The 27,933-nt window shown below is 43.0% G+C and overlaps 1 protein-coding gene across 7 annotated transcripts in view; it reads left to right on the top strand.

Moving 5' to 3' along the window:
- Nucleotides 1-23,684, top strand: part of LOC113449433 (vigilin-like) — a 92,462-nt gene extending 68,778 nt beyond the window's left edge. For 5 of the 7 annotated variants that reach the window (XM_087916982.1, XM_087916985.1, XM_087916983.1 and 2 more), the window contains 17 exons: nt 527-666; nt 787-891; nt 2,702-2,815; nt 5,257-5,343; nt 5,766-5,897; nt 6,908-7,126; nt 8,939-9,160; nt 10,691-10,909; nt 11,751-11,889; nt 12,014-12,141; nt 14,135-14,239; nt 14,525-14,659; nt 15,241-15,384; nt 15,672-15,851; nt 16,860-16,976; nt 20,499-20,630; nt 22,065-23,684. In XM_087916982.1, the coding sequence (XP_087773108.1) occupies nt 527-666; nt 787-891; nt 2,702-2,815; nt 5,257-5,343; nt 5,766-5,897; nt 6,908-7,126; nt 8,939-9,160; nt 10,691-10,909; nt 11,751-11,889; nt 12,014-12,141; nt 14,135-14,239; nt 14,525-14,659; nt 15,241-15,384; nt 15,672-15,851; nt 16,860-16,976; nt 20,499-20,630; nt 22,065-22,157 (2,411 nt within the window). In that variant the 3' untranslated portion in view covers nt 22,158-23,684. Of the gene's footprint in view, nt 1-526; nt 667-786; nt 892-2,701; nt 2,816-5,256; nt 5,344-5,765; nt 5,898-6,907; nt 7,127-8,938; nt 9,161-10,690; nt 10,910-11,750; nt 11,890-12,013; nt 12,142-14,134; nt 14,295-14,524; nt 14,660-15,240; nt 15,385-15,671; nt 15,852-16,859; nt 16,977-20,498; nt 20,631-22,064 lie in introns of those variants that run through there. The other 2 variants (XM_087916986.1, XM_087916987.1) reach the window with 2 other exon arrangements.
- Nucleotides 23,685-27,933: the final 4,249 nt, after the last annotated feature.

Below are 27,933 nucleotides of genomic sequence, written 5' to 3'. Positions count from 1 at the left end.
TTTCTGGCATATTCCCAACTGTATGAGTGTTGCCATGCTTTCAAGTCTGAAAGTCTTTCTCCTGCCTTGTCAAGTTAATTACTACAGCTTTGTTCGTTTGGATTTTTGGTTACAGTCTGTATGTACCTTGTTTTGGATTGAATTTTCTATAGTTAAAGGCTGTTCCTAGGAGAGTTTTTTTCAGCCAAAGGTAACCTGGACATTGGGGGCAAAGTTGGAGATAATAAAGGGACTCTTCTTGCTTATTTGACTGTGTTGCCTTTGTGCCATGCCCCGGGTCATTACACTACTTCTGCTGCAGCCAGCTGCCTGCAATTTGGCAGATTGAATCTCACCAGAGGGCAATATGCTGATTCTGTAATCTGCTTAGAGAAGGCTGGAAAGCACCGTGAAGCGGTATATAAGTCTAAGTGCTATTGCTATCGCTATTCATTATCATACTTTGTTGGAGAAAGGGGGAAATAGTTGCCCTGCCCTGAGAGAAGTGGATTTCCCTCTGATGCTCTTTTCTATATTTTTCCCCCAGTCAACCGCATCAAGGAACAGCACAAAGTCTCAGTCCGCATTCCTCCCGACAGCGAGAAGAGCAACTTGATCCGGATTGAGGGAGACCCTCAAGGGGTTCAGCTGGCTCGTAAGGAACTCCTGGAAATGGCAGCCCGGATGGTAAGGAGAGCATCAAGCATCTTTCTGTGTATTGGCTGGAAGTCCTCAGGGAAGGGGTCCAAACGAATGGCTGGTTTGGGACTGGGTGCAACAGCTTTTCTGATTGGTGGCTTCTCCTAGGAAAATGAACGCACCAAGGACCTGATCATTGAACAGCGCTTTCACCGGACAATCATTGGGCAGAAAGGCGAGAAAATTAAAGAAGTCCGGGACAAATTTCCAGAAGTAAGGAATTCCCTTAGAGATACGTTCTTGGCCTTTTGCAAAAAAAGTATTTGCAGATTTCTGGCAAAAATGCAACACTTTGTTTTGGGGTTCTGAGTAGGCTTAGTGCTTTATTTTAGCTTACATTAAATATATTTTATATTTCAATTTGTTGCTTTTGTAGCTCCTCTTTCTTCTGGGACGCTGGAGACGTGTCAGGTGGCAACAACCAAAGTCACTCATGAAAAGCTTGTCATCCATTTATTGACTTTTACCTGTATTACAAGAATCTCCTGAGGCTGCTTGCCTTCTCTGGGAACACCCCAATAAGGTTTCATGGATCTTGGGAAGAGGGACAGTCAGGCTTATGCCTTTTGCAATTACACAGGGAATCAGGGCTAGTTCCCCACTTGAGCCCCTCCTTCCAGCTTGGCTGGCAGTTTCCCAACAAGAGGGCGTGCATGCAAGTCTCATTTTATTCTCGTAGCAATAGCCCTCTGCGATTACTATAGAGAGCCAGCCCTCTATAGCTGCAAAGAGCCATGAACTTACTTTAATGCTGAGATTAAATTTCTCTGGTTAGCACTGAACACTCTTTATACTCAGAACACTAGACTGAAACTGAACAACTTTGTCCTTTTTACAGCTTTGTTGTATCACAGTCTTTGCAGATACTGTTAGACAAAGATCAGTATTGCTTGACTTTCTAAGAAATTAGTTTATGTTTAATGCAGAATGTTTTTTCTGTGAATCTCTGCCTTTTAAAAAGAAAAGTACGCCCTTTTCAGAAAAGTGTTGAAGGTCCAACTATTTTGTCGGGCCTTTTAACTGCTAAATAGTCTTGGCACACATTTTAATTTAACTTGTCAACTTTTAGATGCCATTTTTGTTTCTTTTAAATATAATCAGTCAATTTGAAAACTTGCCAACGGGAGAAGTGGAATGCGGGGGGGCAGGGGGTATAAATTAAATTAATAAGAGCTTTTTGAAAGTATGGTCATGCTTGAGTGAAATATTACAAATCAGAGGATGAATAATAGACACTGCTGCTTACAGGAAGAAGGCTTCAACCCCAAAAATCAGTTCGGGTGCATGTAAATTTGGCTAGATTTTTGTATCACTCCCATAATTGCCAGGTCTCTGCTTTGCAATAGGACTTAAAGAAAGTGGTTGTGTGTGTGTAGATGGATGGATGGATGGATAGATAGATAGACAGACAGACAGACAGACAGATATACAGATGGATATAAAGATTGATGGATATATGGATGATTGATGATAGATAGATATATGAGATAGATACAGATAGATAGATAGATAGATAGATAGATAGATAGCAATAACAATAACACTTAGACTTATATACTGCTTTATAGTACTTTACAGCCCTCTCAAAGTGGTTTACAGAGTCAGCATATTGCCCCCAACAATCTGGGTCCTCATTTTACCCACCTCGGAAGAATGGAAGGCTGAATCAACCTTGAGCCTGGTGGGATTCGATCTGCCATATAGCAGTACTGCACTCTAACCACTGCGCCACTGAGATAGATAGATAGATGAAAATTTCTATATATCTATATATCTATATCTATATCTATCTATCTATCTATCTATCTATCTATCTATCTATCTATCTATCTATCTCTCTCTATATATAAAATCTATGTATAGATATATGATAGTTAGATATGATAGATGATAGAGATAGATAGATAGATAGATAGATAGATAGATAGATAGATAGATAGATAGATACATACATACATACATACATAGGAGCTCACCTTTCTTCCTTTTCAAACTTTACATGTTCTGCCACTCTGCCCTACAGGTAATCATCAATTTCCCCGACCCTTCACAGAAGAGTGACATTGTACAGTTGCGTGGGCCCAAAAACGAGGTGGAGAAATGTGCGAAATACCTACAAAAAGTCATTGCAGAATTGGTGAGTCTAGTTGGCCGAGCTTCCAGAAAACCATTTTAGAGTCCTTTATGCCATTGGGGTTATTAAAAAGAAAGGCTTTCTCTCCTTTTCAGTCATTGGGGCATAGAGAGGAGATACCATCTGATCTTTTCTGGATAGTTGGGGCTCTGTGTGGTGAACTACCACAGCACATATTCCTTGCAATGGTTATAATAGTAGTGAGGAATGGCAATATGTATCAGGTGTGAAATAGCAAGTCCACACTTGAAGGTCCATTTAAACTGATTTATTGCCAAAACCCCATGCATAGGAATTTTCTCAACTAATGAACAACATCAGCTTGGAGTTAGATATGGATCAACAGAATTGGACTTAGTCCACTTGTGGCTATATAGGGATTTCTAGGCTGATTCCTCTTTTGACTCTGCCTCCAGATTCTGCCACTCCTTCTCCTCAAATATGTAGTGCTGAAGCTCTCTTCCTGTGATGTTAGGTGGCTAGCATACCTCTATACCAGGGATGTCAAATTTGCGTTGTCATATTGTCATCACGTGACATATCGCAACATTTTTCCTGTTTGGTAAAATGGGAATGGGAGTGGCCAGCACATGACGGATCCGCCCATGGGCTACGAGTTTGACACCAGTGCTTTATTCCTACAGCAGAGGTGTCAAATTCGATTTCATTAAGGGTTCATCAGGGTTGTGTTTGACCTTGGAGGCCAGGGTGAGTGTGGCTGGGATGGGTGTGGCCAGCATGATGTCACTTGTGTCAGGAGGCACCTGTGGTGGCCTGAGCGCTCTGCCAGCGAAAACGGGCTCCCAAGCTTTGTTTTTGGCTGCAATGGCCTCCTGCAACCCTCCGCCAGCAAAAAGGGAGCTTGAGGGCGCTCTATTTTTACTGGCAGAGGCCAGTCCTTTGCTGTTTCCATGGCGGCCCTGCAGGCTGGATCCAGGCCCCGGGCCTTGAGTTTGACACCCCTGCCATGGAGTCTGGGCAAGTTTGAGGCTGGGCTACAAGGCCAGATACCTTAACAGAGGTGCAAACAGAATCTGCAAAGACGAAGTCATGTTAGCAAAGGCTCAGAATGAACAAAGACTTGCAACAAAAGTCAAAGATAATAAAAAAAGTTTCTTCCAACATATAAATAACAAGGAAAAAATCAAGGAAACAGTCAGTCCACTAAAGAGAGAAGATGGCAAGGAAGTAACAGGCAACAGAGAGAAAGCAGAAATGCTTAACTCATTCTTTGCATCTGTCTTCACGCAAAAAAAACTATAGCTCAACCCACCAAAAACTTAACTGTAAACGACAGACCAGAAATAAAAGTTAAACTAAGCAAAAAAAATAGTAAGAGAACACCTGTCTGATCTTGATGAAAATAAATCACTGGGGCCTGATGGATTACATCCCAGAGTTTTAAAGGAGCTGGCAGAGGTCATCTCAGAACCTTTGCACCATATCTTTCAAAAATCTTGGAGCACCGGGGAACTACCAGAGGACTGGAAAAGAGCTGATGTGGTTCCCATCTTCAAAAAAGGGGAAAAAAACAGACCCAGGAAACTATAGACCAATCAGCCTAACATCAATACCTAATAGATACTGGAGAAGATACTGGAAAAGATAATAAAAAAACAGATCTGCCAACATCTAGAAACAAGTAAAGTAATAACTAGCAGTCAGCATGTGTTTGTTAAGAACAGATCATGCCAAACCAATCTTATTTCATTCTTCAACACAGTGACTAAATTAGTAGACCAGCCAAATACTGTGGACATAATATATTTAGATTTCAGCAAAGCATTCGACAAAGTAGACCACAACTTACTTCTTAGTAAGCTAGAAAAAAGTGGAATAGATAGCACCACCACTAAATAGACTCTCAACTGGCTGACAAACCATTCTCAACAAGTCGTCCTTAATGGGTCTAAGTCCACATGGAGGGAAGTAAGTAGTGGGGTGCCACAAGGTTCCATCTTAGGCCCAGTACTCTTCAATATCTTCATTAACAACTTAGATGAGGGAATTGAAGGGGAACTTACCAAATTTGCAGATGATACTAAGCTGGTAGGAATAGCTAACACCCAAGAAGATAGGCTCAAGATTCAGATGGATCTTGACAGACTAGAACACTGGGCCATATCTAACAAAATGAAATTCAATGTAGAGAAAAGTAAAGTCCTACACTTAGGCAAGAAAAACCAAAAGTACACATATAGACTGGGTGAAACCAGGCTCAATAGCAGTAACTGGGAGAGGGATCTTGGAGTCTTAGTGGACAACCAGCTAAATATGAGCCAGCAGTGTGCAGCAGCAGCCTCCAAAAAAGCTAATGCAATCCTAAGTTGTATTAACAAAGGGATACAATCAAGATCAAGGGAAGTACTAAGAAGAAGAAGGTGAGTAGAGCAGGAAGTGAAATCTCTCTGGCTTATTAACACCTTTCCTTTTCTGTGCCTTAGATTGAAAACAGTTTTTCCATCCCGGTTCCCATTTTCAAGCAATTCCACAAGAACATCATTGGGAAAGGAGGCACCAATATCAAAAAGGTAAAAGGAGGAGGGTCTCCCCACCTTTCTTCTTTGTGCATGTATGGGCACATGTTGGTACATGTCTCTTTTTATGGAAAGGGTCAGTGGGTCAAGGATTTAAGCCTAGGCGTATAAATCTAGAAGGTTATGCTGCAGTTTTATATACATTAGAGTACTCACAAGTCACACTGGATTCCAAAACTGTTGTGATTGACAGACCCTTGGAGTTGGAGATTCTGAGATTCTCCCCCTACTTGGGGCTCTAAATAGAGGAAGTCAATGCCCATTGAGCATGTGTGGTCCACGTAGGTTCCTGACACAGTCCTGTCACCTTGGAGGAACCCCTTCCACCCATCATCTCTGAGGGCAGTTCCTTGTAGAGCTCATGAAGGTAATCTAGACTCGAAGCTCTGGGGTTTGATGTTGTCTCTTCACAATAGATTCGAGAGGAAACCAATACCAAGATTGACCTCCCTACAGAAAACAGCAATTCTGAAGTGATCCTGATCACTGGGAAGAAGGCCAATTGTGAGGATGCTCGGGATCGTATCTTGGCCATCCAGAGAGAGCTGGTGGGTGTGTGAATCATTTTCCTCCTCCTTCTTCTCTTCCTCCTCCTCTTTAGCACTCTGAATGTGCTGCTATCATATCGTCAGGGTTGGTGTAGAGAGCTTAATTCAATCTGTTACCCCAACAGTTTCATTTAAGGTTTTCAGCAAATTGCGTGATCACCGAACCAGTTGTTAAACTTGGAGAATCTCTGTTTTTAATCCTGTTAGTACCACATCAACTTATGCTTGCACCTTATAGAATAAAGTAGAGTAGAAGAATAGAATAGTATTAGGATAGGATAAGATAGGATAGGACAGGACAGAACAGAACAGAATAGAATACTTTATTGGCCAAGTTTAATTAGAGATATAAGGAATTTGTTTCCAGTGTGTATGCTCTCAATGTACATACAACAATTGTGATATAATTAACATATTGTAAAATACATTCATCATAAAACATTGGGTATAACATTTAGTGATAATCATGGATACCAAATAAGCAATCAACATAAATCACACAAAGTGAACGATATGAATTGTAAGATACAAGCAACAAAGTTATAGTCATAAGAAGATAAGGAGATGGGTAATAGGGAAGATAAATAAAAGTATTTGAATCCTTCCACCTTTTTTTCTGTTTGGGAATTTTTAAATCCAAACGTTTTATTTATTTTTTTTACTTACATTTGCTGCTGAGCCTCTCACCAAAAGGTATCTGTCTCCTGTTGAAATAAGGAACAGAAATCTGTGGGGTCTTTGATGCTGTCTGAGCTTGGTGGTTTTCTTGCAGGAGTTTCATTATCAAACTAGGAAATGTCACAACACTGATGATGTTACCTACCTTGGTAATGAAACGTCTCAGAAAACCTCCCAAGCTGAGAGAAACACCAAGGATCTCACAGCTTAACGCTGAGCTACCAATATTCTCTCCTGTCAGAAAAGAAATCAGACATGATGAATTGTGCAGAGGCAAGATTGTTTATTTGTTTTGAACTTGGATGTTGTAACTTTTTCTCTTCTCGCCTCAGGCTAACATCAGGGAAATGGATATCTCCATCCCAGCCAAACTGCACAATTCGCTGATAGGAGCCAAGGGGCGGCTGGTGCGTTCAATCATGGAGGAATGCGGCGGGGTGCACATTCATTTCCCTTCTGAAGGCTCGGGCAGCGAGAAAGTCACCATCCGAGGCCCCGGGGAAGAGGTGGAAAGAGCGAAGCGCCAGTTGCTGCATCTCGCTGAGGAAAAAGTAGGTGGTTGGTAGAGGTCCATCCCCAGTTTGGTGGTTTGCAGAGCAGATTAACAGATAAACAGAGTTGGAAGGGTCCTTGTAGGTCATCTAGTCCAACTCTCTGCCCAAGCAAGAGACCATACACCATTTCTGACAAATCCAATCCCTTCTTGAAAGCCTCCAATGATGAAGCTCCCACAACTTCCAAAGGCAAACGGTTCCATTGGTTGGTTGATCTCAGTTTCTCAAAGAAAGAACAGCTCTAAAGAGCCTGAACAGTAAGGATCTGGACTCGCCTTGAATTAACCATTAACCAATTACTGTTAATTAGGTATAATCAGAAAATAATCAGGTATTTAGGGTATCAAGGAAAGGAGAGACACCATAAAGCTGGGTTGGGGAACTATGGCAATTTTACAACCTGTGGACTTCAACTCCCAGAATTCCTGACCCAGCAGAGCTGCCTCAGGAATTCTAGTTGAAGTCCACAAATTGTAAAGTTACTATAGTTGCCCATCCCTACCATAGAATTTTTCTCCTTAGCTCTCATGCCCTTAACTCTTTTATTGCCATACTCAACTTCAGGTTTTAATTAATATTTGCAGGACTCTGTCCTTTCTGGTAGTCGACATTAAATCTACATTTTTTTCTGAATCGTTCTAACCAAAGATATGAAGATTTAGCTCTTCTTTCTATGTAGACCTCTTTTTTTTTCTACTTAAACATTGTCTTGTGTTTTTCCTTGCAAAAAGAACCTGGAATTGGAGCAGAGATCACCTACATGTATAAAATTTTAATTCTATTCAAGGCTAGGAATAGGTAGCTAAGTGATATTTTGGAATACAGACTCCATTTTCCATATGTGCAATACATGGAGAAACAAATATTGGCAGTAAGAACTGAACTTTATCTTGAGTACATACAGTCCTCGACTTACGATGACAAGTGGAACCAGAATTTCCATTGCTAAGCAAGGCAGTTGTTAAGTGAGTTGCACCCGATTTTACAACTTCTTTTGCCATGGCTGTTAAGCAGATCACTTCAGACCATGAATCACATGGTAGTTCACCGAATCCAGCTTCTCCCGCTGACTTCGCCTGTTAGAAGTCAACTGGCAAATGGCAACCACCTGACCCTGTGACATCGCAATTGTCATAAATATATAGGAGATGACTAGGCTGAGCCTGAGGGAAGGATCAAATGCATCTATAAATCACGAGTCCCTGCACTCCTGCAAGGGATTTATGTCCAGCCTATCTTGAATGCCTTTCTTATCTCCTGCTAATTTGCCTTGGCGGTTAGTAGCTCAGATTCTTATAGAGCACTTAAGCTTGTGGTAAATCTTTACACTCACTTGAACTGCCTGAATCTCCTGGTTTGCCTGGAACTTGGCAAAATACATGCTAAGCACCCAAATTTTGATTGTGCGACCATGGGAATAGTGCCATGGTGTAAGAGTGAAGATTAGATACAGTGGAACCTCTGATCGGGAACGCTTTCATTCGTGACCAAATTGGGTAACAAACAAAAGTTCTTACCTCTGGTTGTGAACAGGTACTCGGGTGGTGACCAAAGGGCGGTGATTTGCCCATCCATGTCGATTTCCCTTTCTGCACCATGCCATTTTTGTTTTTACATGCATGAGTTTCCTGGGACAAGTGAATCGGGTGACGATCGAATTCTCAGAATGGATTACGGTCATCACCTGAGGTACCACTGTATAACTCACTTTTTTCAGTGCGGTTATAACTTCAGGTGGTGGAAGGCAAGAATCACCCGTCCTACTTGAGCCTTTTGGAGAATCGATGCATGCCCGTTTTCTTCCTGCAGCAAATCAGCAATCACTCAGTGGAACTGCACGCTAAGCCAGATTACCACAAGTTCCTGATTGGGCGTGGAGGTGCTAATATCCGCAAAGTGAGGGACCGTACCGGTGCCCGGATCATGTTCCCCACTCCTGAAGATAAGGACCAGGATATTATCACTATCATGGGGAAGGAGGATGCAGTACGGCAGGCCCAGCAAGAACTGGAGAGTCTCATCCATAACTTGGTACGGGTCGTACAGCTTTGGCAGGGGTCTCCATGGTTGGCAACTTTAAGACTTGTGGACTTCAGCTCCCAGAATTCCTCTGAAGAATTCAGGGAATGGGAACACTTGGCACACCCAATTTGCTGCGACCAACTCGCTGCAGCCAACTTACCATGGCCAATTTGCCACAACCAACTTGCAATGGGAGAACTCGCCACAGCCAACTCTCTGCAAGACAACTCTTTGTGGGACAATTTAACAGTTCTATTTAATTATTTAAAACTAACCCGGCGTTGCCATTATTTACCCTAATCCTATATTAGGAAAAGCCCTGATTTCGCAACCTGGAATAAACATAATTTCTAATGTTGGATTTTCCCCGTTGCCAGAGAGAGCCCCCTTGTGGAGTACTGTGAAGTTGTTACCATAGCAACTCCAGAGCGCTATACAATAGAAGCCATTTTAAGGCAGTATGGTAGAATCCTTTTGAAGGCACAACAGGCTGTATCTTAACAGAACACACAAGTTAGGGGTGTCTTAGCATCACAGTATTTGTTTCCAGACAGTAAGTAATCTGTTACCAAGTTTGGTTGAAATTGCTTGAGGCGTTCCAGAGTTTTGCTGGAATACACACACACACACACACACACACACACACACACACACACACGCATGCACGTGCGCGCGCACACACACACACACACACAGCCATTTTTATATATTATAAATAAAAAAAAAATATTTTAATTTTTGCCATTCACATGTCATTCTGTCCTTCCTTTTGCATCCTTTAATGACTCTATTCCAACATATCTTTGATATCAATGTAACTCTTGTCCTGCAGTGAGTTGTCCTGCAATGAGATGGCTGTGGTGAGTTGACCTTGGTGAGTTGGCTATGGGAAGTTGGTCATGGCAAGCTGGCTGCATTGAATTGTCATAGATCTGATGGTGTTATGAGCTCATCACACCATTGCTATGACTTCTTTTATGTAGGTTGAATCTTCTCTTAACATGTTTCTCTTCTAGAGGGTGGGTTGGTAGAGATGGAGGACCTCCAAAAAAGCTCTGTAGTTTGATTGTCTCTATTTTGGAGGGGGAAAGATAACTGTAAGTATTTTGAATTAGGAAGATTTTATATTTTTTGCAATTCCTGCTTGAAAGAAACCGCTAGGAATTGTTGGGTCAGGGCTCCTCCTAGGAATTCTGGGAGTTGAAGTCCACAAGTCTTAAAAGTTGCCAAGTTTGGAGACCGCTGAGGGATGGATGGAGTTGGGGTGAGATGCTGGATCAAGAGTAGGAGTTCTGCATTCTTTCCACACAACCTTACCCTACAGTTGTGGCTGCAGGAGTTGCAGTCACTATTTTCATAGGGGTTGAAACCTCCCCTTATTCCTCATTATTCCTCATAACAATATTGCCGCTAATGGTTTTACCGGGCCAAATACACTCTTCCCAGATGCGATCGAATTGTGAAAGGTGGAAGAGAAACAACTTTTCTAAGAAGCACGAAAGCTTAGTGACTCCTTCTGTTCCCCACCCGCTACTCTAGGATAATGTCATTGAAGACTCGATGGTGGTGGATCCCAAGTACCATCGCCATTTTGTGGCCCGTCGGGGACATGTGCTGCGGGAGATTGCAGAAGAGTACGGTGGGGTCACTGTGAGTTTCCCCCGGACAGGTGTCCAGAGTGATCACGTGACGCTCAAGGGAGCCAAGGATTGCGTGGAGGCCGCCAAGAAGCGCATCTTGGAGATCATCGGTGACCTGGTAGGTCATGTTCTCATGTCTGGATTGCAGTGGGCATTAAAAGTGACTCTCAGGTGGACCAGAGTGTGAGTCATCTTACAAAAAGCACCTTTCCCATCCTTATACCATGAATCTGCTGACAGAGAATGTCTCTCAGTCTTTCCCATTTAATGAACAAATCCCTAGAGCTCACAGCATCTTAAGATAGAAATGATAACCTTTATTTTTTTTACCATGAGCACACGGGCACACATTAAAAATAAAATTCTGTTGCCCACTCTCAAAAGAATGTGTGTGTATGTGTATACACACTGTACAATAGGCAGATAGACATACAGATAGATACAGAGATATAGATATACAGTGTGTGTGTGTGTGTGTTTATAATACTGTACATATACATATATACTGTATACAGGGATGGAAATATACTGTACAATATACACACATACTGTATACACACACATGCATAAATACTGTATTGACACACCCACCCACCCACCCACCCACATACATACATAATCACTATCCATTTTCGATACATAGCGGAAAGAGGAAAGTTGAGAGTTCACAAGGTTGATACTAGAGGGAACAAAGCTGTTACTGAATCTGGATGTTCTGCTTCGGATACCACGAAGCATCCTCCCAGAAGGTAACAAGGAAAACGGATTGTGAAGAGAACATGTAGCATCCCAGACAAGGACGCTGAGCAAGCAGTGCTGTTGTAATTTGGAACAATCCTTGAGGCCTATCTGTATGTAACGTTCTCCGCCTTTAGTTTCTTACAAAGTAATAAAGATGAGATAAAAATCTAATAAATAAATAAATCAGCGCATGGGCTTTGATTTCTCACCTTTCCCAGGAGGCCCAGGTGGTCCTGGAATGCATCATCCCTCAGTGCTACCATCGGGTCGTCATGGGGGCGAAAGGTTACAAGGTACAACAAATCACTCGGGATCACAATGTCTTCATCAAGTTTCCGGAACGAGATGACAATTCAGGTGGGTGGAATGATGTGGGCAACATAATTTTCAACCTCTCCCTCCTCCCCCCAGGTTTTCAGGAAGAAACTTTTTTTTTTAGATTCTTTTTTATTCTAATTTATTTTTTTCTTCTCGCAAGCAGGTTCAGAAGCACAGTCTCAGGAAAACGGTGACATGATCCCCGAACTGGACACAAGTCCTCGCAAATGTGACATCATCCTCATTTCCGGACGCAAGGAGAAGTGCGAGGCTGCCCGGGCTGCTCTGCTGGTTAGGATCTTGCCTTCCTACTTGGTTAGGGAAAAGGGTCTTCTGTTTAGCCCTATTGACCTGTACAGGGGACCTCATTGGTTTCCCAACCTGTTTTTAACCCAAGAAAGAATCTGGCTAGTATTTAGCAGGGCGTTACATTGGCCTTATGTTCTGTGCTCTGCTGGGTAACCTAAACCAAATTGGACTTACAGCCAGTTACCTGCTAGAGCAGGGGTGTCAAACTCATGACATCACGGTGGTGTCCCATGACGTATTGGGACTTTTTTCCACTGAACCGGGTGGAAGTGGGGCCAGCACATGACGCAGCCAGCCCATGGGCCGCAAGTTTGACATCCATGTGCTAGAGCTACCAAACAAGAGAAATATTTCACTATTAAGTAAAAAGTATACAGGTTGTCCTCAATTTACAACTATTTGTTTAGTGACCGTTTGAAGTTACAGTGGGACTGGAAAAAGTGACTTATAGCAATAGCACTTAGACTTATATATCGCTTCACAGTGCTTTACTAGTGCCCTCTCTAAGCGGTTTACAGAGTCAGCCTATTGCCCCCAACAGTCTGGGTCCTCATTTCACTGACCTTGGAAGGATGGGAGACTGAGCAATGGTTAAACTACAGTTGGTATATATGTGGAGATACCCAAAAAAGCCAATTAATAAACGTGGACATTAGTTTAACAGCAAGAATTAGTTTAACAAACGCAGAATTTCATTTATTGGGAATTATTTTTATGCCATATTTAACTGCATACCAAGTAGTATTTAAAAAAAATTAAGAATAACAAATACAAAAATTATGTGCTATAAGAAACGAAAAACTAAAAGGAAAAACATATATAAGAGGCCCCTAAAATGAAACAATTAAAACATTTCTTATTATAGTCATTCTTAATCTGTTTCAAAGTTTCTTCCTGAGGTGTTTGGGATTCTGAGAAGCTATTTAGGAATTCCAATTTGAGAATTAGCTTCCAGTTCATAAGTTATAATGTAGAAAGAACTTTGAGCCTTGTGAGAATTGAACTGCTGAACTGCAGTCAGTCAGCAGAAGTAGCTTGCAGTACTGCATTCTAACCATGCGCCACTATGGCTCATAGTAACACGGTTGTTAAGTGAATCTGGCTTCTCCATTGATTTTGCTTATCAGAAGGTCGTAATAGGTGATAACCTGATCCTGGGAGACAGCAACTGTCATAAATATTTATGATGGTTACATGAATCAATCAGTCAGAATAGAGCTGGAAGGGACCCTGGAGGTCTTCTAGTCTAGCTGCTCAAGCAGGAGACCCTATACCATTTCAGACAGGTGACTGTCCAGTCTCTTCTTAAAAATCCTCAGTGATATCCTGGGGCCATGTGATCTTCTTTTGCAACCTTCTGACCAGCAAAATCAATCAGGAAGCCAGATTCACTTAAAAGCCATGTCTATGGAGATGCTGAAGTCATCCAATGTGGTTGTCCCAAAGGTGTTTTTTTTAGAGAGGCACCTGGACTTTCTGTTTTTTTCTTTGAAGACATTTCACTTCTCATCCAAGAAGTTTCTTTAGTTCTGACTTGATAGTGGGGGAATGGAAGGATTTATACTCCTGACAGACCACTAGTCATTTGTATCCTTTTAAAGAGCTACTGAGGCCTCCTGGAGGTTTACCTGTGTCCTCAGGGTCACCTGAGTGGTGCAAAATCCTCCCTCTCTGTGTCCAATTTTGACACAGATGGCCTCTTTCAAACCTCTCTGGTCCTCTCTGCCAAAAAAAAAGCGCCCAGATTTCTCTTGGAAAAAAAGCATCTTTGGGGGACTTAAGAGCCAACCTAACAACTATGGTAAATCTCTTTAACAACTATGGCAAGAAAGATCATTGAGTGGAGCCAAACTCACTTAATAATGGTTTTGCTCAGCAACGGAAATTTTGAGCTCGGTCATGGTCATAAATCAAAGACTCCCTGTACTACCAAGACGTCAGATGTACACGTTCTGCTATGCTCCTCTCTCCCCAGGCTCTGGTACCCATCACCATGGACGTTGACGTTCCCTTTGATCTGCATCGCTACATCATTCGGCAAAAGGGAGCGGGCATTCGGAAGATGATGGAGGAATACGAGGTAGGGGGAGACGATCCAGCTTGCAAACCTCCAGTCGGTGTTAAGTTCTAACTTGGTACGTTCTTGACTCTACTCATTTCTGTTTGGAGAAGCAGAAATTTGGAGGGGGGTGGAAATTCTAAAATTCTGAATTTTAAAAGTAGGACTTCCAACAATCTTGATTAACACTCCCCACTTCGTTGTGCAGCAGATATAACTCTAAAACGCAACAGCACCTCCCATGAAATGGATCTCACCAGCCCTCTGTTCATTTTTTTAAAAACATGATGGTTTTCCTTTCTGTAGGTGACCATCTCAGTGCCGCAGCCTGAGCAGCAGTCCGATATCATCAAGGTCACCGGGCTAGTGCCCAACGTGGAGCGAGCCAAGGCCGGCCTCCTGGACAGGGTCAGAGAGTTGCAGGCTGAACAAGAAGACCGGGTACTTCCCCTTTAAAAAAAAAAGTTTTAAGGAACAAAAAAAAAACCCAAACACAATACCAAGTGGAGGGAGGGAGGAAAGGAAGGAAGGGGGAAGAGGGGGGAAGGAAGAGAAGGAGGGGGGAGAAAGGAAGGAAGAAAAAATGATGGAGGAAGGAAGGTGGTAGAGGAAGGGAGGGAGGGAAGAAAGAGGGAGGAAGGGAAAGGAAAAATGAGGGAGGGAAGAAGGATGGCATGAGGAGGAATAGAAGAAGGGAGGAGGGAAGGAAGTAAGAAATGAGGGAGAAAAGGCAGGAGGGAGGAAGGAAGACGAGGGAAGGGAGGAGGGAAGGAAGACGTGAGGAAGGGTAGAAGAAAGAAGGAAAGAAAGCACAACCTGAAAGAGTAAACACAGGAAGAAGCTGCTTCTGATTTCCTCCGTACCGAACATGAAATATATTTACAAAAATATCTCTACGGTTACCAAAAAAGATCAGGTACGTCAAGTCAGAACTTGCCCTGTGTGTCTCCCCTCGAAAAAATGTCAGGGCGTCTCCAGCTGCTCCCCCTCCCCTAAACCTGCCAATGTCCTCTTCTCCCTAGGCCCTGCGAGGGTTCAAACTGACAGTGAGCGTGGAGTCCAAGTACCATCCCAAGATCATCGGCAAAAAAGGGGCAGTCATTTCCCAGATCCGTAAGGACCACGATGTCACTGTCCAGTTCCCCGACAAAGGGGACGAGCATCAGGTAGGGGTCTCTCCCTCTTTGAGTGTGTGACCCCAAAGACAGGGGTGGTGGTGGTGGTGGCGGCTGAGAAATACTTAGCTGGTGGGCCAATGGGGAGGCAGACCACGTTTCCCACCGAAAGCCCCCTTGCCAGACAGCTAACCCCAAATGGGGCTGCTCAGTTTCCTAACCAGATCAATATAAAATACGTAACGGTAAAACGCGGGCAGCCACCGAGGGTTGAGGTCAAGTATCTAAACTATTTCTCTTTTCTGCTGTCCTTTCATGCCCGCCCTGCCTCCTTTAAGGAACTCATCACAATCACCGGCTATGAGAAAAACACTGAGGCTGCCCGAGATGCCATCTTGAAAATTGTAGCCGATCTTGAGGAGATGGTCAGCGAAGATGTCCGCCTGGATCACAGAGTCCACGCCCGCATCATCGGTGGGAGAGGCAAAGCCATCCGCAAACTCATGGAAGAATTCCGGGTAGGGGGTCAGGCTCAGAGCTAGGTGGGAGACACGGCAGGGACTTTCCCCTCCCAGGGAATTCTGGGAAAGAAGCCCCAAAGCCATTAGTGCCCCATCTACTACAGGTAGTCCTCATCTTAACAACAGTTCATTTAGTAACCATTCAAAGGAATGGTGCAGTGGCCTAGAGATGGGGCTCTTGCCTCACAATCAGGAGGATGTGAGTTTGATCTTAGGCGGAGGCAGATATTTCTCTCTCTGGGAACAATGAGAATATATCTGCTGAACAGATTCCGCATTGGCAACAGGAAGGGCATCCGGACATTAAACACCCTGCTAGCTCCCTTCAGTTGCCCAGACTCCACCCCACAAGGGATGATGGGGTCGTTAAAAGACAATGCTGATTTAGTGATCATTCACAGTTACAATGGCTCTGGGAAAAAAATGATTTATGACCATTTTTCACACTTAACAACCATTGCAGCATCCTCATGGTCGTGCGATTGAAATTCAGATGTTTGGCAACTGATTCAGACTTATGATGGTCGCAGTGCCCCTTTTTGCCACCTTCTGACAAGCAAAGTCAGTGGGGGAGGCCAGATTCACCTCGTGACCCATGTTTCTAACTTTCTAACAGCTGCAGTGATTCACTTAACAACGATGGCAGGAAAGGTTGGGAAATGGGGTGCAAATCACTTAAGTGTTTCACTAGCAATAGAAATTTGGTGCCCAATTGTGGCACTACCTGTACCACAAGGATGTCTGAGTGAAATGGTAGCCAGTTTGTTTTTTCTCTTTATCGGTGGAAGGAAAAATCATTTCGCTTTCCTTAGAAAGTAACGTTTTCTTCGAGTTGAGCTTGACTTTGTGTGTTTGTTTTGGGGCCACAGGACAAATATGGTTCGCTCTCATTTTATGTTCCTGTTCGGTCTAAAGCTCTGGGATTTTCCTGGTCAGCTTTTGGATATCTGCCGAGATCAGGTAGGGATCTTACCTTATTTCAAAACAGCTTTTTCTTCTCGGCAGGTGGATATCCGCTTCCCGCAGCCAGGTGCCAGCGACCCAGATAGAGTCACCGTGACAGGGCTGCCTGAAAACGTAGATGATGCCATCGACCACATGCTTAACCTGGAAGAGGAATATGTGAGAGGGAATTTGGGGGGTTTTAGGATGTGGGTGTGTGAGGGGGAAGCATTGGTGGTATTTAATATTTTTTTACTTCCGGTTCTGTGGACGTGACATGGTGGGTGGGTGTGGCAGGGGAAAGATACTGCAAAATCCCCATTCCCTCCCCACCCCACTAACCTGCTTTCCAGCTCCGTTCTCCTGTGCAGGGCAACAAAAGAAGACTCAGCCAATCAGCTGGGACTCAGGAGGCAGAGAATAGATGGGGGCGGGGCCAGTCAGAGGTGGGATTTGCCAATTCTCTGACATACTCAAAATTTCCGCTACCGGTTCTCCAGAACCAGTCAGAACCGGCTGAATGCCACCTCTGGGAAAAAGCTAATTGAAAGAACAGAGGGAGAACAAAGGGCAGAGCAGAGCATCATTTTGCTCTGCTGCTTCAGAATTTCCCCCGCAGCTATTCATTCACTAGGGTAGAGTCTCCAACCAAGGCAACTTTAAGACTCGTGTCTTCAACTCCCAGAATTCCTCAGCCACCTCTGGCTGAGGAATTCTGGGAGTTGAAGTCCACAAGTCTTAAAAGTTGCCAAGGTTGGAAACCCCTGCGCTAGGGAGATTTTTAAGACCATGTTTCCAAGGAAAAACCTTTCCTGAGGTCTCTGCTTTTGTGTCAGGCTCACTGTGTACGCCAAACCAAGAAATCAATTCCACAAGAAAGTTACAATTACATTGATGATTATGGGTCAGCTTCTTTACTTTCTCTTTTACCACTTCCTTACAAAATCTTTAAAAAGTAAGGTTCTACATTTAGGCAAGAAAAATCAAATGCACAGGTACAGTTGTGTGAGGGATCTTGGGAGTCCTAGTGGACAAACATTTAAATATGAGCCAGCCGTGTGCTGTGGCTGCCAAAAAAGCCAACACAGTTCTAGGCTGCATAAACAGAGGGAGAGAATCAAGATCGTGTGAAATGTTAATATCACTTTATAATGCCTTGGTAAGGCTACACTTGGAATACCGCATCCAGTTTTGGTCACCACGATGTAAACAAGATGTTGAGACTCTAGAAAGAGTGCAGACAAGAGCAACAAAGGTGATTAGGGGACTGGAGGCTAAAACATATAAAAATGATTGCTGGAATTGGGTATGTCTAGTCTAATGAAAAGAAGGACTAGGGGTGACATGATAGCAGTCTTCCAATATCTCAGGGTCTGCCACAAAGAAGAGGGAGTCAAGCTATTCTCCAAAGCATCTGAGGGCAGGACAAGAAACAATGGGTGGAAACTAATCAAGGAGAGAAACTACCTTAGAACTAAGGAAAAATTTCCTAACAGTTAGAACAATTAATCAGTGGAACAACTTGCCTCCAGAAGTTGTAAATGTTCCAATACTGGAAGTTTTAAAGAAGACATTGGACAATCATTTGTCTGAAATGGTATAGGGTTTCTTGCCTGAGCAGGGGGTTGGACTAGAAGACCTCCAAGGCCCCTTCCAACTCTGTTATTCTATTCTCTACTTTGGGTTATTTTACTTTAGGTGTCCAAGGAGATTTTGGTTCTTGCACTTCTCGCAGCCTCAACTGCCATTTACAGCTGCTGTAATTTGGCTTTGAGGTTGCCTTCCCATCTTCTTCTGGGTCTGTCTCATGTTCCTTGACCACCTCCTCTTTTTATGGATGCCTTAAATTGTAACCCAAACTTGGAAACTTTATGAATTGTGGACTCTAACTCCCAGAATTCTATGCTGGCTGAAGAATTTGGGGAGTTGAAGTCCACAGGTTGTAAGTGATCAAGGCTGGGGATCCCTCCTGTTAATATTACCATATAACCCATCTATAGTTGCAGGTAGAATCATTAACTGTGTTTCTACAACAACCCCTGAGCAGGTACATTTGATCAAAAGAGTAAGCTTGGCTAATCTTAATCTTGGCTGGGTTTTAGGAACAGTTTGGCTTGCTGCACAGATCCAACCTGTTTCATGAGTTTAATGCTCAGTACATGGTGAGAACTTTGGCAGTGGGTGGCTTCAATAATCCAATTAATTGTGGAGCAGTAATTACATATTCTGGGCATACATCCCCAGAATGCGGTGCCCAAAGGAAATGAGATACTTTAGAACATGAAACTTGTTATTTGCACCTTGGGATATCATCAAATACCTTTTTCAAGCAGCAGCAGGAAAGATATCGTGCCAATTGCCTGCAGGGCAAGGTGATGAAATGACCATGTCATAACTGAAAAGAATCAATCTGAAGTTTTGTTGTTTACAAAGTGCTCAGACTCACAATCTCTGGTGTGACAATTGTGACGTATGCCCAACTCTAATGGTGGACTCATTTATACTTATACCTGTTTATTCTTATATGTTCATATTTATACTTGTTTCCCCATACATGCTTGACAAACTAAACAAATAAACTAAATAAATAAAAATAAATAAATAGCTAGATAGGTGGGTGAGTTGGCAGACAGAAAGACAGAATATTTGAGAGAGAGGGGTGGGGGAGTGGGGGAGAGAGAGAAACAGAAAGATAGGCAGATATTTTGGAATGGCAAAATCATGCCCATTTCTGCCCTCCTAAGAGAAAATCAGCTCAGAATTGTCAAGGCATCTATCTGGTTCTTCTTTGAGCAAAAATCCTGAGCTGATTTTCTCTTAGGAGGGCAGAAACAGGCATGATTTTGCCATTCCAAAATATCTGCCTATCTTTCTGTTTCTCTCTCTCCCACTCTCTCCCCCCCCCCACTACTCTCTCTCTCTCTCTCAAATATTCTGTCTTTCTGTCTGCCAACTCACCCACCTATCTAGCTATTTATTTATTTTTATTTAGTTAGTTTATTTGTTTAGTTTGTCAAGCATGTATGGGGAAACAAGTATAAATATGAACATATGAATAAATAGGTATAAGTATAAATGAGTATGAATACATGGGAACAGTAGGACAGGGATGGTAGGTATGCTGGTGTGCTTATGCACGTCCTCCTTACAGACCACTTAGGAATGGAGTGAGGTCCACAGTAGACAGTTTAAGGTTAAAGTTTTGCAGGATTGAGGATGTGACAACAGAGTCAGGTAGTGAGTTCCAGGCATTGACCACTCTCTTGCAGAAGTGTTTTCTGCAGTAGAGTTTGGGAGCGGTTTACTTTGAGTTTGTATCTATTGTTTGCCTATGTGTTATTGTGGTTGAAGCTGAAATAGTAATTGAAAAGTAGGTTGTTGTAGCAGACAATTTTGTGTACTAAGCTTCGGTCAGACCGTAGGTGGTGTAGTTCTAAGTTGTCTAACTATCTATTATCTATCTATTTATTATCTATATTTGCTTATCATCTATCAATCTTATGTATATCATATATCTATTGTCTGTCTCTACCTTGCTCTCTACCATCTGTCTGAATGTCTGTCCATCCATCCATCCATCCATCCATCCATCCATCCATCCATCCATCCAATCTATCTAATCATTTGTATCTCACGGAAAAGCCAAGCTAAATTTGGGAATTATTGCCCACAGTTTCTTAACGGACAGCTGTCTCCTTGCAGATGATGGATGTGGTGGAAACAGAAACCATGGCTGCTTACATGAAACCTCCCTCCCGCTTGGAAGAGGAGCCTCGGGGCCCCGCCAAGGGATTTGTAGTGCGTGACGCCCCCTGGAATGCATCTGGGAACAAGGTTGGGTTCAACACTATTGGTGGTCCCTCCTTCACTTCGTTTGACCAGTTGACCAGCTTCAGATCTTGATAAAGAGCAGGAGGACTCAGCTCTCTAGTTGTCAGTGATGAGTGGTTGGTCGCCCAGTAACCAGATGTTTAGACTGGAGTTGGCATTTTCATGCACCTGTTGAGTCCTTCCCAATAGACCCAGGATAGGCAGATGGGTTACATAACTTGTGTTGTTATTATTTTGAGAAATGTGAATTTGAAAAAAAAAATACAGATAATCCTAAACTTACAACAATTCATTTAGTGACTGTTCATAGTTACAATATCAATGCAAAGGTAACTTATGACCATTTTTCACACTTATAACCATTGCAACATCACCACGGTCATGTGATCAAAATTCAGACGCTTGGCAACTGACTTGTATTTATGACAATTGCTGTGATCCATTTTTGAGACCTGACTGGTAAGGTCAAAGGGGAAGCCAGGTTCCCTTAATAACCGTGTTACTAAACTTCTCAACTGTGGTGATTCACTTAATAACATCAGCAGGAAAGACTGTAAAATGGGGCAGATTTGACTTAACAAATGTCTCCGTTAGCAATAGAAATGTTGGGCTCAGTTGCACTTGTAAGTTAAGGACTACCTACGTGGTGTGGAACGTGTTTTCTTACCTTAATAAAGCTCCCCATCATTTATTCCTTATTCACATGAGAGCTTCTTTTCTTGGGCTGCCATCTAGAAAGAAAGAAGGAAGGAAGGAAGGAAGGAAGGAAGGAAGGAAGGAAGGAAGGAAGGAGGAAGGAAAGGAGGGAATGGAGGAAGGAAGAGGGAAGGAAAGGAAGAAGGAAAAAAAGAAAGAAAAAATAAACTCAGCAACTGAAATTTTCATTTTTAATTGTCAACTTCTTGCCATCAGTAACCAGACTAGATACAATTGGAAAAAAAAAGGGGGGGGGACAAGCACTGCATTAGCTGAACTAACTTATTCCATGCAGGACATCCAGGGTACAGGAAGTCCTCGACATGACCACAATGGAGCCCAAAATTTGGTTGCTAAGAGAGACATTTGTGAAGTGTGTTTTGCCCCGTATTACAATCATTCTTCCTTCCATGATTAAGTGAACCACTGAGCTTGATAAGTTACTAACCCGGTTGTTAAATAAATCTGGCTTACCTATTGTCTGTCAGAAGGTCGCAAAAGGGGATGAAATGACCCCACAAGTCTCATAAATATGAACCAGTTGAATTTTGATTGCATGATTGTGGGGATGCTTGAAAGGTAACTGAAAAACAGTCATAAGTCACTTTTTTCAGTGGTGCTATAACTTTGAACAGTCACTAAAGAACGGTTGTAAGTCAAGGACTACCTGTACATCCTTTGTTTCGGGACTGCCTAAGGAAAGCACCCCCTCTGAACTTGACTGTCCTCTTTTTGTTTCAGGCCCCAGATGTGAGCAGCGCCGAAGAGTTCCCCATTTTTGGCACCGGCGTGGTCCCTAAGCAGGCATCGGTTTGGGGCCCCAAGAAGTTTTGAGGCCAGGGACCACCACGGCTGGCTCGCCAGGCAGGGCCTCATGGTCTGGGGGGAGCCTCAGTGGCACCACCAGCTCCCTGCCACCAGCCGTCACTCTTCCTCTCCGAGACTCTCTCCTCTTCCTCCTCGCCCGTGACTCTGTGCAAAACCATTAACCAATCAAAAAAGCCATAGCCTCCCTCCTGTTCCTTTCTTCTTGTGGAGCCAAAAGTAGGCCAGGTTTTAAGCACACCTATGTTCAAGGAGCCTTGTGCAGCTAGTGGGGTTCCCCCCCCCCAACTCCATTTGCCAGATTTCAGGGCATTAAACTCCTTGCTTGAACCCCCTTGCTTCCGCCTCTCAGCCGTGAAAGAAGTCCTGAACCTTTCCTGTCCAGTTCCTTCTCTTCTCAGGGTGACCTGGGCCCATTCACATCTCCTGGAAGAGCTGGAAGGAGAGGGGTTTGTTGGGGGAGAGGTTCAGACTTGCTGGAGTACAATTCCTCGCTCACCCAACCATCACGCTCTGCTTTCGGATGCCAGAAGCGGCTTCAGCTTGGCTTGTTTCCTGGCTCTGCTCTGCTAGTGAATTTGGAGCTGGGAAGGACCAAAACTGGAGGAAGAAACATTCTTGCAAAGAGAGAGGGTTTGTGTGTGTGTGTGTGTGTGTGTGTGTGTGTGTGTAGGTAGATCTAGAAATGAGATTCTGGCTTGCTGTGGGTGAAAGGCCCACTTTGGAAGCAGGTAGCACTTAGAAACTTTGACAACTAGCAGCCTTCCTTCTCCACCTCCTCCTCCCTTTTCACATCGGTGACCCCTCTCTGGAGTCTGAAAATGTTCTTTTTTTCCCTCTTCCTCCATTTTCAGCTATTTCTCATCTCCTTTCCCCCAGCTCCCCCTTTCTTCCCTTTCCCTTTGTCTTCCATCTACTCGCTTTGAACAGTGTCAAGGGAAAATAGGCAACCATTGGTCCAAGAGGCAGATGTTCTTGTCGACTTCCCTTTTTTGGTGACTAGTCCTCATCATACTTCCCAGGTTTTAAACTGTGATTTCTCAAGCGGGAGGGTATGTTCGGGCGTGTGTCCACACGAGAGCGCGTGGGTTTAAGTGAGAAAGGCGAAGGTGTGAGTTAATACCCCCTCCCTAGCTCCATCTCTTCTCTTGCCACCAACAATCCAGGTTGTCCTGGCTGTGCGATGGGGCACAACATAACAAATGAAAAAAAGGAAAAGGAAAAAACGACAACAACCTGGAAGAGCGACATAACCCAGTTTTTCCTTTTTTCTTCTTTTTTTCTTTTCCTTCTGAGGAAGGCAAGGTTTTGGGGAGAAATAAAAATATGACAAAAATCAGAAGACACTATTGGCCTTAACAGGGGGTGGGGGGAAAACAACGGGGCGGGGCATGAGAAGGAGGGAAAAGGGAACTTACGTTTGACAAAGGAAATATGCAAACTCTGTAGGTCACACAGTGACTGGATTTTTTTTCTAATTCCAAATAAAAAAAAAAAACTGTGTGGGAAAAATAAAAACTCTTTTGGTGAATTTTTGATGCATCAGTTGAGCTGTGTGGGAGTCTTTTTGCTTTCTCCATACTGAAAGGGAAATCCCACTTATTGTAGCTACTGTTCTTCTGTTGCTATTCCAGTGGAGAGACGAATACAGGTAGTCCTTGACTTACAACCATGACAGTTCGAAATTACAACAGGACTGAAAAAAAGTGACGGAGCATGTTCTCACAACTGTTGAAAAATCTCCGTAGCTGGACTTAAATCAGGACCAGAATTTCCTTTGCTAAGCCTGGTAGTTATAGAGTGAATAGAGTAGAACAGAACAGAACGTAAATTAGAATATAGATAGAATCCAATAGAATAGAATAGGAATGTAATTAGAATAGAACAGAATAGAATAACATGTAAATCAGAATATAGAATAGAATCCAGTAGAGTAGAATAATAGAGCAGAGCAGCCAGAGCATTAGAATTAGGATACAATAGAATACAGAACAGAATAAAACAGAATAGAATAACAAAATTGGAAAGGACTTGGAGATCTTATATCTAGTCCAATCCTCTACTCAGGCAGGAAACCCTGTAACATTTCAGATAAATGGTTGCCCAATCTCTTCTTAAAAACTTCCCTTAGATGCTCTGGAGAATAGCTTGACTTCCTCTTCGTGGCAGCCCTTCAATCTCTTCTTAAAAACTTCCACAGATTGAACACCCACAACTTTTGGAGGCAAGTTCTCACTGTCAGGAAATTCCTCCTTAGTTCTAGGTTGTTTCTCTCCTTGATTAATTTCTACCCATTGCTTCTTTTCCTGACCTCAGGTGCTTTGGAGAATAGTTTGACTCCCTCTTGGTGGTTGTCCCTCAAATATTGGAACACTGCTACTACGTCATCCCTAGTCCTTTTTTTTCACCAAACTTAGATGTACCCAATTCCACCAACCATTCCTTACAAGTTTTTAGCCTCCAGTCTCCTAATGATGTGGGCTTCATTCGATTTTGTGCATTTGATATTACGATCTCTCCCCTGCCCACATTTGTTAATCGAATCACTAGCTGTTAAGTGAACCATGCTGCCGTTGAAGTTGAATCAACTTCCCCCATTGACTTCGCTTGTCAGAAACTGGCCGGGAAGGAGACAAATGATCAAATTCCCATCCCAGCTCAACTGTCATAAATACATGCCAGTTGCCAAGTGCCCTATCTTTTGATCACATGACACAAGGATTCTGCGACAGTCCTAAATCTGAGAACCTAGTCCTAAGTCCCTTATTTTCAATGCTGTAACTTCAGTCGCTAAGCAAGTCGCTTTTAAGTCGAGGACTAGCTGTGGTCTCCATTTGGGCCTATAAGAAACAAAGCTGATGTAACACAGCCCTGACACTGTATTTCTTGTGTTCTTAGCCTTTCCGATGAGGTCTTTCCAGTCTGGAAAAGCAATCCAATCTTCTTAAGAACTGCTCTTTCGGTTGACAGATTTGACTCGTTAATCCCACAGGGTCAAAGCAGCCAGTCGAAGTTGGGACACGGAAATCAGTTCTGGCTCAGCGCTGATCCTCCTTCTGTAGGAGATCAGCCAGGGCAAGTCAGCCATTGTTTACTTTCTGCCTTTTCATCTAGTATAATTACTATGAAACTGGAGAGGGCCCACCAGCAACCAGTTACAGGCGGGGTTTAGGATGTCTTTCATCTCACACAAACTCCACCAAAACGCTTAAAATTTTTGAGGGACAAAAACCCACAATTCAGGTGATCCTTTGGCAAAAGTTGCACCCACTCTATCAAATCTGCCTCTTTGAAACAGCGTAAATCACTGCGATCAGAAATTGTCAGGCTGTCGTCAAATATATAAATTGCTGAGTCACTCAGGCATACAAATTAGAGAGTGTGTGAGTTTGGTGTAGGGGTTATGGTGTCAGTCTAGAAACCAGGATATTGTGCTCCAGTCCTGCCTTAAGCCCAAAGCCAGTTGGTTGACCTTGGGCCAGTCACTCACTCTGGGCCCTAGGAAGGAAGCAACGGCAAACCGCTTCTGAAAAATCTTGCTGCAGGGACTAATCCAGGCAGCTACCAGGAGTCAACACTGACTCAAAAGTCCCACTCACACACCCCAAAAAGCCCACAGTAGTATTTTTGCTTATTGTTTTAGGGAGTTCGGCCATTGCTATTTATGGCTAAGCATGGACTCCTTGTTTGTCGTTATCTAACTAATTATGGTTTATTGGAAACTGATTACATGTACAAGCCAATCCAGCAGTTCGTGTACGATGTTAAAAGGCAGCACACAAACATACAAGTTGAAGAAATCTGCGTTGTGCAGCTGCCAAGCAGGGACAAAAGCTGCGATACCCACAGTAAATTTCTGTCATTCACTGATATTCACTGCTGTTCCATAAACAAATGGCTACTTCTGCCAAGTATGTTCCTTTTATTCCCAATTTGTTTTTATCTGAATGCAAACAGCTTTATCTATCACAGGAAATGCTGAATGGGGCTTGCAAACCTAATGAAAAGATGCCTACAAATTAAAGCAGAGACTGAAAATGCAGGAAGCATTTTTTAATTAACAGCCAAGTTGAAAAACACGATCCTTCCCTTGTATAAAGCAGGCTCTTCAGTCACTAGAGAATATAAGTATTTTTTTGAAAAACCACAGGAGCTCCCAGGTATGCAGAAATGACGAAGTAATTGGGTGGACTTCGCCATCAGCTAAAAGGCTAGGATGGGGTGGAAGTCCCCATCCATGCTGCCCATCCACCCAGGTCAATTTTTGGATCACTCTTAACACCATATGGCTGCAAAAGAGATGCTCGGCCTTAGCCAGTTCTATTGCACCTTCGGCCTGGCCCAGCATTGAATTCATTTTGCCAGATGCCCCATTTGAGCCAATAATTACCCCGGGAGGAGAAACTGGGATTCAAGAATTGATTTCTGTGCAGAATTAGAAGAGTTATTCAAAGACATTTCAGAATCGAGATATGCTCAGGAGCCAAGTCCAAATCGAGCAGGCCTGCGTATAAACCGAGCACCAAATTTCTGTGGCTAAGCAAGGCAGTTAAGGAAATTTTTACTCATTTTACAGCCTTTGTCACCACAGTTGACAAATGAAATCATTGCAGACCTTAACTTAGTAACACAATTTTTAGATGAATCTGGCTTCCCCATTGACTTTGTTTTTCAAAAGGTGATAGCAAAACCATGGGACACTGCAACTGTCATAAATATAAGTCAGTGGCCAAATACCTGGATTTTAATCATGTAACCTTGGGGATGCTGCAATGGTCATAAGTGAAAAATGCTCAATAAGTCACTTTTTTTTTCAGTGCCACTGTTAATTTTGAACTGTCGTTAAACTAATGGTTGTAAATTGAGAACCACAGTGCTGGTATACCATATATTACACATACATGTCAGAATGTCCTGAGATTTCATCATTTGTTCCCAGTATCAAACACAATTTAGACTGAACATCCCATAATAAGAGTGGGGGGGATGCACTTACTAAACTAAATTGTGCAGTTTTATGTTTTTAACATGCTAATGAATGTTTTACCTCCGGACTTTTAACTTTTTACCTCTGAATTTTTGCTGTGCAAAATGCTACATTATTTTTCCACCAGTAATAGGTGGACTTTCAAAATTCTTTTTCACACTTACACATCCACAATTGCACCAACCCTTCCTATAAGTGGAAGGTTTGTAGTTGGCCTCTTTAGCTTTTAATGACAAGTGTCAAAGAAGATGTGGGCCCACTGCTAATTCTAACCATGGCTTGATCACATTTAAGAAAGACTAGCTCTGATAAAAGCTAAACTGTGGTTTGTTTGCAAAAGCCCCTTTAGTGGTTTGCTAGTGGGTTAATAGCCCTGAGGGAGAATACAGGTCATCCACAGTTCATTTAGTGATGGTTCGAAGTTACAAGGGCCCTGAAAAAAGTAACATGACCATTTTTCACACTTAATGAGTGCTGCAGCATTCCCCATGGTCGCGTGATTTACATTCAGATGCTTGAGGCAAGAATTATGACGGTTGGAGCCTCCCGGGATCATGGGATCATCTTATGCGACCAAGTCAATGGGGAAGCCAGATTCACTTAATAACCAAGTTACAAACTTGCGATTCACTTAATGTGGCAAGGCAAGTTGTAAAATGGGATAAAACTCACTTCAGAGATTTCTCATTTTGGCAACATAAATTTGGGGCTCGATTGTGGTTGTAAATCAAGGATTATCGGAGTACCTTCTCCTTGACTCTGGTCAGGTGCCCATTCTCCAGAAAGCCAAGTTGCACG

Source organism: Pseudonaja textilis, chromosome Z (genome assembly GCF_049901715.1).
Source record: "Pseudonaja textilis isolate UNSWEBS1 chromosome Z, rPseTex1.2, whole genome shotgun sequence".
Taxonomy (NCBI): Eukaryota; Metazoa; Chordata; class Lepidosauria; order Squamata; family Elapidae; genus Pseudonaja; species Pseudonaja textilis.
Note: the sequence above shows the minus strand (reverse complement) of the source record. Positions and strands in the feature narration are given on the sequence as shown.